The sequence below is a fragment of the Microtus oregoni genome, unplaced genomic scaffold (genome assembly GCF_018167655.1).
Source record: "Microtus oregoni isolate MIOR12 unplaced genomic scaffold, Mior012 000000F_ref0000247, whole genome shotgun sequence".
Classification (NCBI taxonomy): Eukaryota; Metazoa; Chordata; class Mammalia; order Rodentia; family Cricetidae; genus Microtus; species Microtus oregoni.
In genome coordinates, this window is record NW_024543059.1 from 49,883,431 (window position 1) to 49,901,564 (window position 18,134).

Consider the following 18,134-nt stretch of genomic DNA (forward strand, 5'->3'; position numbering starts at 1 on the left):
TAATAATTCCCAGTGCTGTTTTTACACTAAAATTTACAAGTTACATATGTTTTTCCCCAAAGGAAGTCTGTAGGCATCTTTAGAAGACGTTGAATCAATTACTTAGTTTTACCTCCATATCCTGGAAACATTTACACAAAATGGAACGCGAGAGATGTCAGGCCACTGTAGAGTACACATTAAATTACAAAAGTGTGAGGTAACAATGCCCAGACCACGGCTGGCAATCACACAAATAGCCCTTCAAATATTCTAGCTGTGCTGTGACAAGGACCTGGGCAGTTACTCAAGGACCTTAACTCATCTTTCAGGAATCTGTCCAGTGAAGAAAGAACAGGAGTGTGAAACAAGAGTAGAGTCAGCATTACAATTGGCAGCTGAAATAGCCCTTCCCGGGATGGGAGAGGCTACAGCTGAGCTGGAGCACAGGGATAGAAGATAGGTCATTATCTCTTGACAGATCCATGCAACCTGAGCAAAAACCTGAGTGAAATAAGTTCGGTTTAGATGAGAGAATCCTGAATACATGAACTCACTCTGAGCCTAAAGTTGCTTTCAACCATTCGTTTGTACCCTAATCTTACTTCTGCTGTCTTCTTGTCACATCACCCTTGATCATCTCAATGGCATCCAGCTGGCACCTTGTGACATAGGAGCTATACAATTTCCTCAGCCCAGGTTCTTTCCTCTCTAGCTGAATACCATAATCTCAACAGAGTCCTCTATGCATTAAAAAAGAATTCCCCAAGGGGGCATGCATGGATCTCCCTGGGAAAGGGAAATAGAAGAGATCTACAGTGTGGACTGGGAAAGGGTGGGGATGAGTACTTGGTGGGTTGGGTGAGGAGGTAGATGATGAGGGAAAGTACGGAAAGACATGACTGGAAAGAGGGTAAGGGGTTCAGGTAGAAACCTGGTGCAAAGGAAACTCCCAGAAATCTGAAAGGATGACCCTGGCTATGACCCCTAGCAATAATGGCTGCACAGCTTGAACTGACTATCTGCCATCACGAGATTAGTGCCTACCTTAACTGTCATCAGAGAGACTTCTTCCAGTAACTGATGGAAACAGATGCAGAGATCCAGAGCCACACATTAGGCTGAGCTCAGGAATCCTGCTGAAGAGCGGAAGGATTATAGGAGCCAGAGGGGTCAAGGTTATCACAAGACAAACCACAAAAACAACTAATCTGGCTTAGAGTCTTAAACAACAACTAAAGAGCCTGAATGGGACCGATGGAGGCCCTCTAAGAACGTGTAACAGTTGTGTAGTTGGTCTACCTGTAGGACTCCTAACAGTGGGAGCAGAAGCTGTTCCTATAGTTCTGGCTGGCTATTGGGAACCTAGTTCTCATCCTGAATTGCCTTTCCCAGCCTGAATACAGGAGGAGGTGCTTAGTCTTACTGCAACTTGATATGCCATGCTTTGTTGATCCCATGGGAGGCCTGCCCCCTTTCTGAGGAGAAACAGAGAAGTTGATTGGGGGAGGGGTGCAGGGAGGGGAATGGGAGAGGGAACGGAAGGAAAGGAGGGAGGGGAAACTGGTCAAGATGTAAAATTATATGATAGATAGATAGATAGATAGATAGGTAGATAGATAGATAATAGATAGATAGATAGATAGATAGATAGATAGATAGATAGATAGATAGATTAAAGAGTACAAGTGGGCCAGGAGAAATAAAGAGGAACAATGGAAAAAACTGTGTTTGAAAATGCCAAAAATATTTCCAGGTGTACCTGCAACTACACACACACACACACACACACACACACTTTAATACACACATTACATACATGCACAGAAGAAGACATTTCAAATGTTGTATATTCTGAAATTTTCCTTCCATCTAAGCAAAGAAAAATAATTATTGTGTAGTATAGTTTCCTGTTCTATGATAACTTTTGCCTTGTAAATGGTTTGAAAGTTCCATCACCTTTTTAGCTGGGCAGGTGACTCTAGGGATCCAACGTGGAGCCTTGTGCATGTGAATTAGACATTACTTGTCATTTAGAGTTTTTATATATGTGCTGCAATTTGCAATCTTGGAATTGAGAGACTGTCTTGCTCACTTTTCTATTTGGAGCTGTGAGCACAATGTTGAAGGCATCTTGTAAGTTTTGGGCAGATAAATAACATTTTTCCTATTAAAAAGTACAATGATATTTATGTGATATTACATTAGATATTACATTGATATATCATGCTTTGTTGATCCCCATGGGAGACTCTTCATAAAATCCCACCTGGCACACTGGGAACTTCTAAACATTTTAACTGAGTGTTGGGGAATACAGAAAAGGACTGAACTTCACCAGAAGATGGAAAGAGGCCATGAAGTTCTGTTCACAGACACCTCAAACATTCATGTAAAACCAGACTCTTCATTACCCCGATGTGTTCATCCTTCATTTACTGGCTTCTGCTTATATTACTGTTGGCCATGGAGGTAATCAATGAAAAGATTTGTTCTTGCGTTCTACTTCTTGTCCACTCAGTTACCATGCCTGCCATGTCCTATGTCTGTGGAAAGACCGTTCCATGCTGTTGTAGTTCAGCTCTGTCTCTGGTCTCTGCTACCCACTTAAAACAGCCTCCTAACTGTGGTCATCCAAACACTGCCAGAGAGGCCCTCCACTTATTAGCTCTAGCACCCACCTAAGTGTCCAGCATGGCTATGTCTCTCTCCACCTAAGGTGCTGCAGAGATCTAGGACAAAGTGCAGGCTCCTAAACATAAACCTGAGTCTCCACAGCTGACTGAATAACACTTCCATCCCAGTGCCAATCTAATCACAGGTGACTGGCATTTTTTATCTTTATAGTCTGGGTACAAGAAAACTTCTTCAAAACGTTAAAGAGAGCTTCATGATCTCTCTTTCCCTTTCCTTGTATTATTTCCTCTGCAAAAATCACTTTCCATGCCTCCTTCTTCTGGCTCACTTTCTCTCATGCAATATTCAAATGCCATTGTTTCAATTTCTAAATTAAGTCAAGAGTTCAACCTCTCTATACTAACATATCTTTCATGTTCCTTCTGACAATATTTCACTAAAAACAGTTGGTAATTAACTGTATTAAAACATTTATGTGATTTCAAGTTTTCAAAACTAGTGTATACTTTTTATAAGGAAAGGAATACTGGATAATATGTCTATCGTGGAGATGGAATGTTAATGTTCATTGTGGACATCATATTCTTTTCAGATGATAAAACTTCACAGGCACACATAAATATTTATGATCTTCACTTCACCATTCTTGCTGTCAGAATTAAGGTTTAAATTTTCAGCAAAGTAATTCCACATTTTATAGATTATTCCTCAAAGGATTCTTAATGATTTTTATCTTATTTTTATGTATGAGTGTTTTGTCTATATGTATGTCTGTGTGCCATGTGCATGCTGTACCTAGAGAGGCCAGAAAAGACCATAAGATCCCCTGGTCCTGGAGTTACAGATGGTTGTGATGAGTGGCCATGTGGGTGCAGAGAACTGAACCCAGGTCCTCTGGAAGAGAACCAGAGCTCTTTGCCACTGAGCCATCTCCCCAGCCCTCTGTTCTTCAAGTTTGTTCCATGGTGTCCTTCTAAAATTACTTCTTGAAAGTTGAACAACTGAATCTGGTTGTCTTAGCAGAAGAACTCATGCTCCTATTGCCTCTCATCCATTAATTGGCAGTCCATCAGATGGACATACTGGGGTGCTCTTACTTGGTGTTTCCCTAGTAGCAAACATTTTGCCATTTTTATTGGTTAGGTGAAATTGTCTTTTTTTTTCTACAAATTTTCTTTTATGAACTACTTTCATTTTGGGTAGTTTCTTGATGACTTGATGTTCACTTCTTTGAACACTAGTTTCCTCTTTAAGATCTGCAAGATTATTTCCCAATCTGTGACATGTCTTCCCACATTGCTTGGAAAGCCATTTTTCATAAAGAAATTGCTGATTTTAATGTGTGAGTCAACCTTTTCTCCTTTGTGTTGCATGCTATCACATTGTGTTGAAGATGCTCTTCCGTACTTGGTGTCCCAGACAATTTTTCTGTATTGTCTTTTTAAACAATTGGCCTTCTTTTCACATATTGGATCTTTACTTAATTTGCATCTTATTTTTGAGCCTAGAAATTACCAAAATTCATCTTTCCTCGTGTGAATGGATAGTTAATTGTTCTAAGAACACTCAACAGCCTGTCCCCTTGCTCATTATGCTGGTCTCCACAGTTCTTCAGCCTCTTCAGCTTACTCAACTGTCCTTGCTGGCTGAGACCTGTTCTTATCATTACAGTGTCTTACTGAGTTTCACTATCTAAATGCTACTATCCTCACTTCCTTCCTTCATTTTAGGTGTCCTGATGCTCTTGGTATTCAGTCTCAAACTTTAAGTCAAGCTTTGGATTGAATATCAATATACAGCAATCTGATATAATTTCAAAAATTGATTTGAATTTAACAGTTTACTTGGAAAGAGCTGATGTCTTCAAGTGGTAAATACCAACAAGCTACTTCCTGTCATTATGTCTTACTTTCTGGTTTTCAATTGAGTTTTATAAAAGTCTTCAAAAATTTTGCAGACATTTTTAATTACTTAATCTCAAGTTGTGGGGGTGTGTGCACGTGCATGCATGTGTACGTGTTTAGCACTTGATACAGCACATGTGTGGAGGTCAAGGACTACCTACAGGAGTCAGTTCTATCCGTCCACTGTGTGGGTCCCAGGATTGAGCTCAGGTCCTGGGGCTGGGCAGTAAATTCCTTTACCCCTGAGCCATCTTACCATCAGGTTTGTGCACATTTTGTAGTTACTGCATGTGGGACAGCTTCATCCTTTCTATCTGTGGATATCTCTGTGTATTCTTGAGTCATTCTTTTACAAGGTACACTGAGCTAGTAACTATCCCACTCCATCATTCAGATTTTCAATTTTATTTTTTCTTCTTTTTCATAGCTTTCTTTACTCCAATTTTTATACTCCTCCACCATATCTATGGTCGCTTTATCCTCTGCATTTCTAAAATTAATCATTCCAACTTATCTTTATTTTTATCAGTCTTGAAAAGTCTTTCTTGCTTTGTTGGTCTCATTTGTTATTTGTTTGATTCCCAATTCATTAATTCCTCTTTTCCACTGCTATGGATCTCATGCTTACTCGGGTGATTTTAGTGTTCCAGTGCATTTGGTACAATCTCAGTCACATCATCTTCTTTGCTGGTGTATGGCAAGCCACATTGTCTGGATGCTGCAGATTTCTTATCATTCACTGACTTTCACATTGTAACCAAGTCATAGTAGATGTTCAAAATGTCACTGTAATGAAAACACGCATTCTCTTTGGGTGGGTTAAATTAAGGACATACTAGTAGTAGACTACAGGCCCTGATGTCAGATTCTCTTTAATGAATACATTATGTTCATAAGTTTTACATACTTAAGGCATTGAAAGGATGAGGAGATGGCTACCAGGGGAACTTAATTTGCAATCATATAGAATGAGCAGTTCCAGGCTCTGCTGCACAGGGTGGTAATGAAGGATAATAAAGCATGAGATGTTTCAAAAATCAAGAAGAAATGAGTTCAAATGTTTGTACTAATGAAATGATAAATATTTGAGGAGATAAATGGATGTAAACTGGTCTCAGCATTGCCCAGAATACACATGCATCAGAATATCACAGAATTCCCTGTCCAATGTGAAGTTTTTATATTCTCATTTTTCAGTTAGAAGATAAATTTTAAGAAAGCTCATTACATAGAATATTTACCTACATGGTATAATCAAAATACCCAGTTAACTGGAAAGCAATGGAGTGGAAAATGAGGTTACAGTTTCTTGTTGTCAATAAAAAACATTCTTTTTTTTCTTCTTAAAAATAAGTTCATTAGCTTTGACCTTCTAGAGAAGTTTTGGATAATTATAGTAAAACTTTGTCATTTGTATAGCCGGAGATAAATAAAAACAAGCCCATGCTTTTTATGAATCAGCTTTCCTTTCTTAGCAATTATTGTTCTCTAATTGTACACAGTGATCCAAGGGAAGCCTGCCACTATCCATACCAATGGATCTTCCATCTGTTACCCTCGGGGATGGCTAGTTTTATGTCAGTTTGACACAAGTCAGCGTTGCCTGAAAGGAGAAATCTCAGTTGAGAAAATGCCCCCCTATGACCCAGCTATAAGGCTTTTTCTTAATTAGTTCTTAATGCGGGAGGGCCCAGGCCATTGTGGATGGTGCCATTCTTGGGCTGATGGTCCTGGGTTCTATAAGAAAGCAGGACAAGCATGCCATGGTGAAAAAGCAAGTAAATAGCACCTCTCCATGGTCCCTGCATTAGTTCCTGCCTCCAGATTCCTGCCCTGTTTGAGTTCCTGTCCCAACTTCCTTCAGTGATGGACCACAGTGTTGAAGTGTAAAGCCAAATAAACCCTTTTCTTTCTCAACTTGCTTTTGATCAGGGTATTTTCACAGCAACAGAAACCCTAAGACATCATCACATCTGAATTCAATAGTGAAATAAAAATCTATGTAAACCAGATATGAATGCATTTCATGATACTGTAATCTCTGGATAAATAGTCAAGTCTAAACTAATACATGGCCACTGTAGAGTAAACTGTTTTATACAGTGAAGTTAGATAATGAGTGATCATGTCTAGTCAGTGATTTTATTTCAAGCTTGATTGTTGACTTATCAAAGCTTCTTAGAGAAGATGATACCATAATATAAGGACTTTAATGAAAATGAAATAATTTGAAAGTACTTCCTAATTCTCCAGCAATTAAGTCATGGTTTTTCTCTCATCCTCTGGAACTTATTTCTATACATGAATAGATTTGAGCAGCACCATGGTGGGCAAAATCACTATTGTTAGTTGTAATAAGAGGCAATCATAGTTGAAGGGTTATTATGTGTGATAGTGATGTGCCAATTATTCCACCCCCTTCCTAAAGCACTCATGAAACACGGAACGAATCACACTCCTCATCTGCAGGAAGAAAGGGATTCTCACTGTTCTGGAGTCACGGGCAGAAGAAGTTAACAGATTTTTAAAAATCTTTAAACCTTTGAGGATATCAGAAGAGAACCTCTGACTGTCGGTGCTATAAATTCTCCAGGAATTTACTAGAGATACTTTGAATGGGTTAAGGAGCAAATGGCAGCACATGGTCATAATCATCATGCAATAACTATGCCCGTGGGTACCCTGCCCTATAAAATTCCTTAGTTCAACACCATTACTGCAGAACTCAGTGAAAATCACTATCTCTTGCACCTTAGGTCTACTTTCCCTGTCTTTAGAATCTCTTCTGTTCGCCATGGGTCAAATAAACTCAAAGTCTCTTTTGCTCCATTAAATCACCCCATGATAATGAAAATCAAATCTGTTTCTCTTGTCACCTCCATAGTCCAGCACCAGGCTTTAAACTCTGGTGTCTTCATGAGGACACAAAGCATGAAACATGCCAGCAGCCAGGTTAATACAAGGGAAAAGAGTGCCATCCCATCACCCTCTGAAGCCCTCTCAGACTTCTGTCAGCTAGGGCTCAGGGTCTCAGGGTCACTGCAGGACGTTTTCAAAAATGCATGATTGATAAATTCTCCATAGTCTGTACATCCTTACAAGTAGTTTGAAGAGAATGAAATTGAACTTATAAAAGCTGTTTTGAGTCTTCCCTCCCACGCAGCACCCTTCACCCACTGTAAAAAGGAGCTGAACCTTACACTGCCCTCAGGGCCACAGCACCTTCTATCAAAATGTAGGTGGATGGAATGCTCACTGAAGCAGTCTAGTGAAAATGAAGGGAGAAGTAAACATTAAATACAAAATAATGTTAAATAGACCAGTTCACAAAAATCTCACTCAGAACCTCTATTATTGGAGTAAAGAAAGGGAACACAGAATTGGTGTTGTTCACTGCATCTGGACAAAGTCACAAATATCCCTCTATGGATCAAGGTCATAAAAACTTTATACTTTTCCCAAGATATGTCCCAGAGGCAAGTTCAATTGTGTGTCTGTGTCCAGTTACTAATGACTTCGCCAGCATTTGGTTTTTCTATGTAGTGCTACTGAGGCAGGCAGGCTCTCCCAAGTAAAAGGTACCTCCCATAATGTGCTTTCTGAATCCCTCTTTCCGCTCCATGGGGGTGAAATGCAAAGCATCCCCAGATGTTTCTCCAGCTCACTAACCCAACAGTTATACTTTCACTTTGGCTTGGCAGAATGCTGTAAACTGTCCTCTGAAGTCTCCTTGTCAGTCCTTACTTACCCTGTAGACTGCTGAGCTATAAGCGACGTGTCCTTAGAAACCTTCTATAGAGACATGTATAAAGTAAAATTAACGTTTACCTTCTTATACATCAAAATTTTAAATTTCTTACAGTCATAATTATTGCAAAAATAGTTCCAATCTAATTATCTTCTTTGAACAGCTCTAATTGGTCAGTTTCAGAGCTCACACTAGCTCATCTGTGCCGCAGAACTGACTTTTTAGGAGAATAAAGAGATGTTTTGTCTAAGTCAAGCAGCGCTAGTCAGTGGGAGGAGTGGTAGAGTCACTCTGTGGTTCTCCTCCCCTCTCTAAACAGACAGTAGCTCTAGTTTCTTCTGGCTGGCACCCTGAAGAGAGCAAGTTTCCATCAGAGTCTGTGCGGATTGCCCTGTCTTAAGTACTACACCATTGACTATATATAGCTAGAAATTATAAAATCCTAGATTTCATTAGTGTTTCTCAGAATAGGTAAACATGACAGTATCTGAGATGTGCTGATTTAAAATCCTGGCCAGGCACTAAATCTTACCTGCTTTGTTAGTCATTCTTTTAGAAATTCTTGAGACTGAAATAAAGTGTTATAACATTCTTCTCTGTGCATTTCATCTTTTAATCCTCAGGGTCTAACAAACTTGCTCAGCACACAAGTAACTTGCCTGTTCTCAAAATAAAAAAGCACAATTTCAAAAATCGGTAATAAGTAAAATAAAAATGAAATGTCTTATTAGCTATGTTTTTGTTGTTTTATTATGTAAGATAGGGCACTGTAAATTTTTTCTCTAGCATTTAGCACTTATAGCACAGAGTAAACTATATGATGTATTTATGCAATTCATGCAATTCCAAAAAAGAAGCATTCAGTATATATCAACCATATTTACATATATTCATCTGCACAAAAATTTATAAGCAAGAAATGCTTCTTATAAATTTGAAAGAGCTCTCGATCATTTAAATGTGGCATTTAGAAAGTCTGTGACATTTTGTTTGTTTGAAAAGAGATAATTATCCTTTTTATCTTAATATAGGTAATTAAAACCTACATCCTCCGTATCAAAATCAACTGCTTCTTTCCATATCTTAAATGTATTTTAATTCAATGCTTCAAGTTATTGATGTGAAATATAATTTAGAGGCAATTTAACAAGCACTTGCCAAGTTGTCATTGTTTCTCTAGGTAGATCCTAGGAAATTAAACATTAATGAACCCCAATGTCTGACTACATTGTGGTTTTCCTACTCCTTGCTAAAACATAGTATATATTTACATTTACATATATATTTTCCACCTGAAAAAATATAAACTCAAATAAAAAGAATTCCCCATCTTTCCCATCTTTTCCCCCATTTGTTTCCTCAAAGTTCAGCACTTCCCAACACAGTAAGCACTCAGGAAAATATGTTAAATGTGTGACTGTCCCCCTTCTTCAGGAACCTAAATTCAAAATATATTAAAACATTAATAACAATGTCCTTAACACATAAGTATGACAGTGGTATTTTATTTTGTTTAGTTGTTCTTTTTTCTGTTGTTTTTTTCTAGTCTCATTCAATTTAAGATGCAATGTAAGCCACAACAATAGGCATTAAGAAGTAAGGGGATTAGTTGAATAAATCCTCATGCAAATGTTAGAATTTAAATTTCCCTATATAGTAGATGGTATTTAAACCTGGGTTTGCGTGAGAAAATAATGAGGACAGGCAAAACTTACAACAAATAAAGCAAACATCAGGAAAATGAGATGATAAGACAACGTTCATGTCACAGAAATCTCCTGGTAGGTTTCCATCTGGGTGGTGTCTATTTATAGACTCGGGGACCAATGCTCTATTGTTGTTAAGCTCGGCGCTTAATAATGAAGAGATTTTTTTTTTCCTACATTTGGGTTCCAAACTTAACTTCTGTTCAGAAAGAAATGTTTCTTTCCATACTTGGACATACAGTTAAAGCCATTTTTAAAAACACAGGTTGACTTCAGAAGCCCTTTTATTGTTAGAGAAAGCTGAAAGCTCTTTTAACTACAAGCTTAAGAGCTTCTCTAAGGGGCAGGGATGTGATTCAAATAGTTAACTCTGAGCTCTGCTCCCCAACATCAACTTAAAATGGTAGATATGGTGGTCTGCTGTGATCCCAACACTGAAGATGTGGAATAGGAGGGTACCTGAGGTCTTGCCAAATAAGTGAGCTTTGGGATTAGTGGCAGATCCTTTCTCAAAAAATAAGATGAAGGAAGGTTGAGAAGGACACTCAGTATCAATCTCAAGAGTTTACCCTTGTAATTGGGCACATATGTATGCATTACACTCAATCATATATGAGCCTGGGTGGATGATGTGGCTTTATTCAGGGTATCCTGTCTTCCTCGGATAGAAAAACCCAAGTAAAAGAAAAAAATTAAACCTCCTAACCAGAGGTTAAATTTATTCATGATTTTCTGTCTCCCCTCCTCATACCAGGTATGAATGATAAATTGATTAATCTCAGATTTCTTTATTACCTTATACGTACTGTTTCCTGATAGAAGAATGAACAAGCATGATGGTCAAATGGAGATGTTTTTTTTTTTCTTTTGAAACAGGGTTTTTGTAACCCTAGCTGGCCTTGAACTACTAAGTACCAAGGTTGACCATTCTCTTTCCATCTCCCAATTTTGCTGGGATTGAAGATATGCATCGTTATACCTTATATATGTGGTGCTGGGAAATCAAGCCCAAGACTCCCTGCACGTCAGCCAACGCTTTGCCCACAGAGCTACAACCCCAGCCCAAAGCAGGAGCATTAAAAATGTCCAAGCTTCATATTTTTATTCATTTTTGCATATCAATCGCAGTTCTCTCTCCCCTCTCCCTTCTCCCATTTTCTCCCCCCTCCCTCCCTCCATTCCTCAGAGATCCCACAGAGGATCAATAAAGCCTGACATATCATGTGGAGGCAGGACCAAGTTCCTTCGCCCCACCCCATCAAGGCTGAATGTGGTATCCCACCATAGGGAATGGACTCCAAAAAGCCAGTTCATGCACCTGGACCCACTGCCAGGGCTCCACAAAACGACCAAGCCACACAACTGTTACCCACATTCAGAAGGCCTAGTTTGGTCCCCAGCTGTCAGTCCAGAGTCCATGAGCTCCCACTAGCTCGGGTCAGCTGTCTCTGTGGGTTTCCTCATCATGATCTTGACCCCACCACACCCCACCCCTACTCATATGATCCCTTTTCCCTCTCGACTGGACTTCAAGAGCTCGACCCAGAGTAAAACATAAAACTTCATGTTTTAAAAGCCAAGAGTTAAAAGAACAGAATTAATTAGATGTATCAACTATATAACCTATTGTATCTATCTTCATCAAGTAATTAATAATTTGTTAATACAGATTTTATTAATTCTGTGATGTTAAAAGCTTTATCTCTAAGATGCCTTGAGATCAGAATGTACGAATGCTGTTTGCCTTTTTTTTTTCAATAATTTTGTGAATATAATCAAGTTAGATTTTGTGGTACATTTACTGAAATGAATACATCGGAGAAGTATCAACACAGTGTCCTCAATTGGGGTATAAATATTGACTGATGTCATTTGCTGCTTGTGAATGAGGAAAATGCCCATTTTTAAAGCAAACATACCATTTTGCCTATAAAACTCAATGCCCCATGTAATTGGTGACCAGTGGAAGCTCTCATGTGAAGGCCAGTTCAGCCTGACTCCAAACCCAGCCTACGCATTAGAAGATTGAATGCCCAGAGATTCCCAGAAGTGAGCTTGGGGTGTTCCTACAGGGGAGGGCAAATAGTTCCGTGTTCTCAGCTGAAAGCCAGTGGTGGGAGTGTGGATGTGCGGTGGTGTTTTTACAGTCAGAATCCTTACAACAAACCGTGTCACCAGGCTACTTTTATTTTTATCCCTGAGAGTTGGTCAAGAGCCAAATCCGGTTATCCTTGATTTTACATGCAGCTTCCAGCTATGACTATCCTAAAGTATTATCTGATGTTCATTTTATAAGGAAAAATGTGTGTATACCTGTCTTTTTGTGTGGCTTTGTCATATTCAGTTACCATCTCTGCTTGAATGTTTGCCCTACATGGAGTTTAGATCCAAACTTGGTGGTTTGGCTAGTTTGTTCTCACTGTAGGAATCAGAGCTTTGATAAACTTGCTGGGATGTATTCATGAACTCATGTCTTTGGTTTTTTTTTCTGACTTTTTAGGTGTACAAGAATTTCCAGAAAACATAAAGTGCTGTAAGTGTTTAACCATTATTGAAGCCAGTGTCAATCCTATTTCTAAGTGAGTATAAATTATTTGATTTTTACTTATATTCTATTTGTATTTACATTGGCTTATGGTGTGCTTAGATGGAACTTTTGTGATAATAGTTTTGAACATAAAATCAATTGTTTTAGTTATCAGAATGGTAGGAAAGCTACCAAGAGCTTGGGGTTTCATTAAGATGGTTAAAAAGCATGAATGAGAAGGAAGACCCTGCTGGCACAGTAGGGCATTGGTTTTCTGTAATTCTCAGCAGTATTCCAAGGGTGAGAGTCAAAATCAAGAAAATAGATATTGGTTGCAGTCATGGTGAGAAATTAGCATCATGGACCTGATGGAAATTCAAAACAGAGGAAATTTAAAGGTGCCCACAAATGCTTTAAGAGTTGAGTGTCACCACTAAAGAAATTGAGTCTGACTCCAAATAAGACGTGCCTGGGACATAGAAATAGCAGCTAGAGTAAACAAAAAAGCCTAAAGGTGTAGTAGATGGAAAGATGTGAATGTTAAAGATTCTAGCAGAAAATAAAAAGGTTGTTTGTGGTTCAGAATCTATTAGCTAAGAAATCTCATGGGAAAATGAAACTCAACAGGTGACTATCTTGCTGACTCAGATTTGTCCTGGAGTGAGAGATCTGTGGAAACACGAACAGGTAAGATGGTAGTAGAAATAGAACCCAGAAAGGCTGCTGACATCTTAGTACCTGAAAGAGTCTGAAGCAGACTGGACCTGGAATGCAGATGGTGGTCTTCAGAGAAAGGCGCCATCTTAATTACATGAAGCAGAGAGTAAAAGCCTCCAGGACTTTGTCCACATGAGTAGAAGAGGCTGGAGTTCTCAGCTAGGGGAATATTCTCAAAAGACACGAAGAGGCTGGTCAGAGTTTTGCACCAGAGGACACAATAAAATGAGAAAGAAATTTACAGTTGATAACTAAAGAAACAATATGCACGCCCTAGTAGAAAATACAGTACATTAAACAATGTGATATGCTTCAAAATCAGAGTTTCTACCTCATACTAAAATATGGAAGGGGAAAACAAATCCAGACCTTGAAAACTTTTTCCCAACTCTACAACAATTGCATTTTTCTCAGCATCTCAACGTAATGGAGCTACCAGCCTCTCATACCAAGCCTGACACACAGGGTGGATGAAGAGCTGGTCTGCTCTACATATTGTCTGTTATTTGTTTGTTTTCTTTATTTTCTAGAACAACGTATTGTTTAGTAATTACAAGTCTTGGGGGATTGAAGTCATAATAAAATTACAGCACTGAGAATTTAAAAACTAGGTTTATCAAGCTACTTCCAAACTCATTTCATATATTTAAACTTGTGAAACATTTAAGTTACCTATTTCATCAAAATACACTTAACACTTTAAACATCAACCATTTGGGGAGTGTATAAAAACACAGTCAACAGAGAAGCAGATTTAAGTAGTATGTCCATTTTCAAATTCAGACTTTTTAAAGCTAAATGAGTAAAATCCCCATTTTAGGTATGCAACTGAGTATATTTTTAGAGGTAGTTAGTCATTAGCTGTAATCAATTAAATCATTTCAACACCCCCAGAACTCCTCTAGCCTGGCTGTCTTTTCCAGAAAGCATTATGAATGGTTGTTGTCTGTGTCAGATTGTTTTAACTCATCTTGTTGGCTGTCAGTTTGTCTACATACCAGTCCCTTTATTGGCAGGAACGTCCCATTGCAGAGAAATCACAAGTCCCTTGATGGTAGGAACTGTGTGTAGACATTGGAGAAATTCATGCCCAGATGTCATTTAGGTTGCTTAAATGCCTGGGGCAGTTCAACGGGGAATACAGAACTCATGTACTTGAGCTTAGGAGATGCTTACGAACCTTTGCAAATGGTGGCTGTTTCTTTGCCATCATCCACCATTATAAGTTCTCATTTCTTCTATTTCAGGCAGTCTGGTAGATATGCTGTCTCCTTGTGGTTTTAATTTACATTTATGGTGTCCGATCAGCATATTTCTCTGCATATTAATTAAAGGTATTGTTTCTTTGGCAGCAATTCAATTTTTTTTCTTGACTTGCCTTTTTAATGCTGAATTATAAGTTATTTTCAGATTCCGGGTGCAGTATGAGTCCCAGTTCTATGGCTTGTTCCTTCACACTCTAAATATCTCCCTTCACGGAGAGGCTTTTACGTTTGTATGAAGTCCTGTTTAATAGCATGCATCCCTGTTTCCTGCCTAAGAAACTTTGCTAAGTTCAGAGTCCTGCTTGGTCTTCTGAAGCTTTGCTCTGCATCTTTTGTAACTCAGGCTTTCCCTTTGGCTTAGACTTCTGCAAATCAGCAGGGCTTAATGGTCGTGAGGCTTTTCTCTGATGTCTGTGTCCAATCGCTCCTGATCCATTATTAGGAATAGTACCAGCCTGAATAGGGCTGCCAGGTGCCTCTAATGACAACTAACAGGTTATATGTGTTTGGGTCCATTTCTGCTTTCTTTTCTGTTTTTACACCAATCTATATGCCTGTCTTTATGCCACCGATACTCTCTCAATTACTATATATAGCTGCATTGTAAATCATGAAGTCATGTAATATAAGCCCTCATTAACTTATCATAATCATACAAGCTAGTAGATGCCTTTTACTTTTCTATATAAATTTCACAATCAGCTTCCCAGTTTCTTCAAAAATATAAAAGTCTGATGGGATTTTGACAGGGATTGCATTGAATCAGTTGGCCAATTTGGCTAGAACTAGTATCTCAGAAATATTGAGAAACTGAAATTTGAAATTGTTTCCAAGCCTTTTTCATCTTTAAAATTTTTTAATCTATTTTGTAGATTTTCCACATGCAAATAATACATATCTTATTTATTCTCATGAGTTTACATTTTATGCTATTGTGGATAATTTTTATTAATTTATTTATTTTGCCATGTATATTTAAAAATTCAATTTTATATATTTATGTTATAACTTGTAAAACTACCTAAACCTTGTTTCTTAATTCTACTGGACTGTTTCTAAACATTTGGGGAGAGGTTCGGTGTAAGCAACCATGTTGTCTGTGAATTTGTTGTATTTCATTGTTTTTATCTACTTGCTGAATATTGACTTTTCTTGCCTTATTTATCTTGTAGGACCTCACATTGAATAAAGAAGTGAAAACAGACAGCGCTGTCAGTTTTTCATTATCTGTGTTGCTTCTTCTTTTCTCATGCAGACCTTCTGTCAAATTAAGGGAAGGCCCCATAACTGGCCTTCACTTCCTTTGACACCCTCACTGGCAGGTCTTCCAAGTGAGATTCACGCAGGGAAATGCAGTCTCTGTCTGTCATGGCCTGTATTTGTGGGTTTTTTTCTCTCTGGATTTGAACAGTCTCCTCTTCTGTGTTCCAAAGCCACATTTTTTGGGAAGCTGTCGCAGCAGAGATCTTATTCTGAGTACCGAAATCTATATTACTTTCCTTCTGTGTGATAAACGACTGTGGGCTCAACAGCTTGTTTGACTATCATCATTTTCCAGAGTTCCTGGTTCAGGAACTTGTGCATGACCAATCTCAGCTGTTGGTTCATGGTCTCACCTCCAGAAGCCAAGGAAAGAGTTATTTTTTCAGAGGAACAAGAATCCACTCCAGAGCTCAGTTGGGCTGTTATAGAATTCCCTTCTCACACAGGGAGCTGAGATCCCAGATTTCTGCTGGCTACCCCTAAAGATACTGTGGGAATCTAAAGGGAGCATCTCCCTGCTGTGTAATTATCTCCAGATGCAACTTGTTACCTAGCATCTGGCTTCCTCAAGGTCAACACTAAGTGAGGGTGAGTCATGAAGATAATTACGGATGTGGCATCCCACTACACAGCCATTTTCTGTTAGCTAATAAGAAACCCCCAATCCTGACAACACAGGAAAAAAACAGGTCCACCATACACTAGAGCTGTCACAACTTTGGTATCTGTTTTGCAGGGTGCTTATTTTCAGTGGGTGTTGAGTTTAGCCATAGCTGATTTGTAAGATCTGTGATCACTTGGTTTTATGGTGACTCACATTCTTCAATGCTTCCTGTGCAGCCATGGGGACCTGGGTTCAAGTCCCCGGCACCCACACAGAAGCTGGGAGTGCCACCCTGTGCCCATAACTCCAGCTGTGAAGAACAAAGTCAGGAACATCCTAGGAGCTCTCTGACAGACCAGACTGGTAAAATGGAGAGCTTCAGGTTCAGGAAAAGACAGTGCCCAAGAGAATAGAAGGGAAACCAATAAAGAGATATACCTAGTGTCATCCTCTGGCCTCTGCATGTGTGCTCATGTACATACACATCACATACATAGAAAATAGAAATACATTAAAAATAAATATCCAGAACTCAATGACAAGGAAGCCAGTAGTATGTTACTATGTGGAAAGGCTACCCATCATGATTTCTGCTTATCATGGTGTTCATGCCAGGGTACAGTCAACACAAACCCCTCTTTACTCTCACAAGTGTCTGAAGATGTTCTGTACTTTATTTAGACCCCTTTTATACAACGACACTGCAAAAATAATTGTAAAATAAAGGATAAATAAAAATGCAGTTCAAACAAATTTTCTTATTGTAAAAAATATTTTTAAAGAAAAAAACAGGTGAAATGCACATCATAGCTGTGTGAAGGAGGTGGGGATGCAGTTCATTTGTTTATTACTTTACCAAGTATTCTGTAATGTCATACACCAATTTCTTAATTTAAACCCATATAAATGAAAGTATTTATATACATAGTGTCATCCCAATTAGAGTCTATACATTGACTCCTTAATTACAACATATAAAACTTACTTCAGTGAAACTTAACCATCTTATTATAGATCTGGTGTCTAAAATTTTTAGTTAACTTCTAGAGAAAACACAGTAAGAGAAAAGAAAGCTGAAGCAAAGTTGTCTGCAGTAAATCTAAAAATTATTGCTCAGTGATAAAAATAAGCGGTTATAAAATATATTTAAAACGGAGTTCTAGTTAATATAGGAAGAATACACTAACGAGAAGAACTGTGATTGTCATCACATGGATCTGACCACAAAACAAGTGAGCGTTTGGTTGTGGAATCACATCTGAGTAGCTGGTGCTAGAATCACCATTCACGAGTGAGGAAACTGAGTCTGCTGAAGGAAACGGATTTCAAAGGTCACATAGATATTAACAGAATTGCAGTTCAAACCCAGAACTTTTAGCTTTAGTTCCAGGACTGCGTGTCTGAGTGTCTCTTCATGTATGAGTATCTGTGTCTACTGTTGTCTGTCCTTTATGGTGGGTAGAATACATACATTTTAATTCAATAAATTAAAAAATGTTTATGTAGGAGAACTGTTTAATTTTAACACTTTTATTTTAACAAATCAATCAACTGGAAAACCATCAAATTATTTAAAGAGTGTAAAGTCATTTTACTATCAAATTATCTTTACCGTGTATGTTATTGGCTTCCATGACTACTTTGGATGCTAATGAGAACCCATGATATCCATCTCATCACTTTCTAAGGGATTTCTTCTCCCTCACAGTTTCTCAGGCTCTCTGACGAAAACAGAAGGATTCGTCAGTGGGATTAGTTCTACAGTGGGATTAGAAACTACAGTT

General features: G+C 38.4%; 1 protein-coding gene across 6 annotated transcripts in view; it reads left to right on the forward strand.

The window, feature by feature from the left end:
* Nucleotides 1-18,134, forward strand: part of Lrrc7 (leucine rich repeat containing 7) — a 417,668-nt gene that overhangs the window by 190,121 nt on the left and 209,413 nt on the right. For all 6 annotated transcript variants that reach the window (XM_041664566.1, XM_041664138.1, XM_041664412.1 and 3 more), the window contains exon 5: nt 12,475-12,553. In XM_041664566.1, coding sequence (XP_041520500.1) covers nt 12,475-12,553 — 79 coding nt within the window. The remainder of the gene's footprint in view (nt 1-12,474; nt 12,554-18,134) is intronic.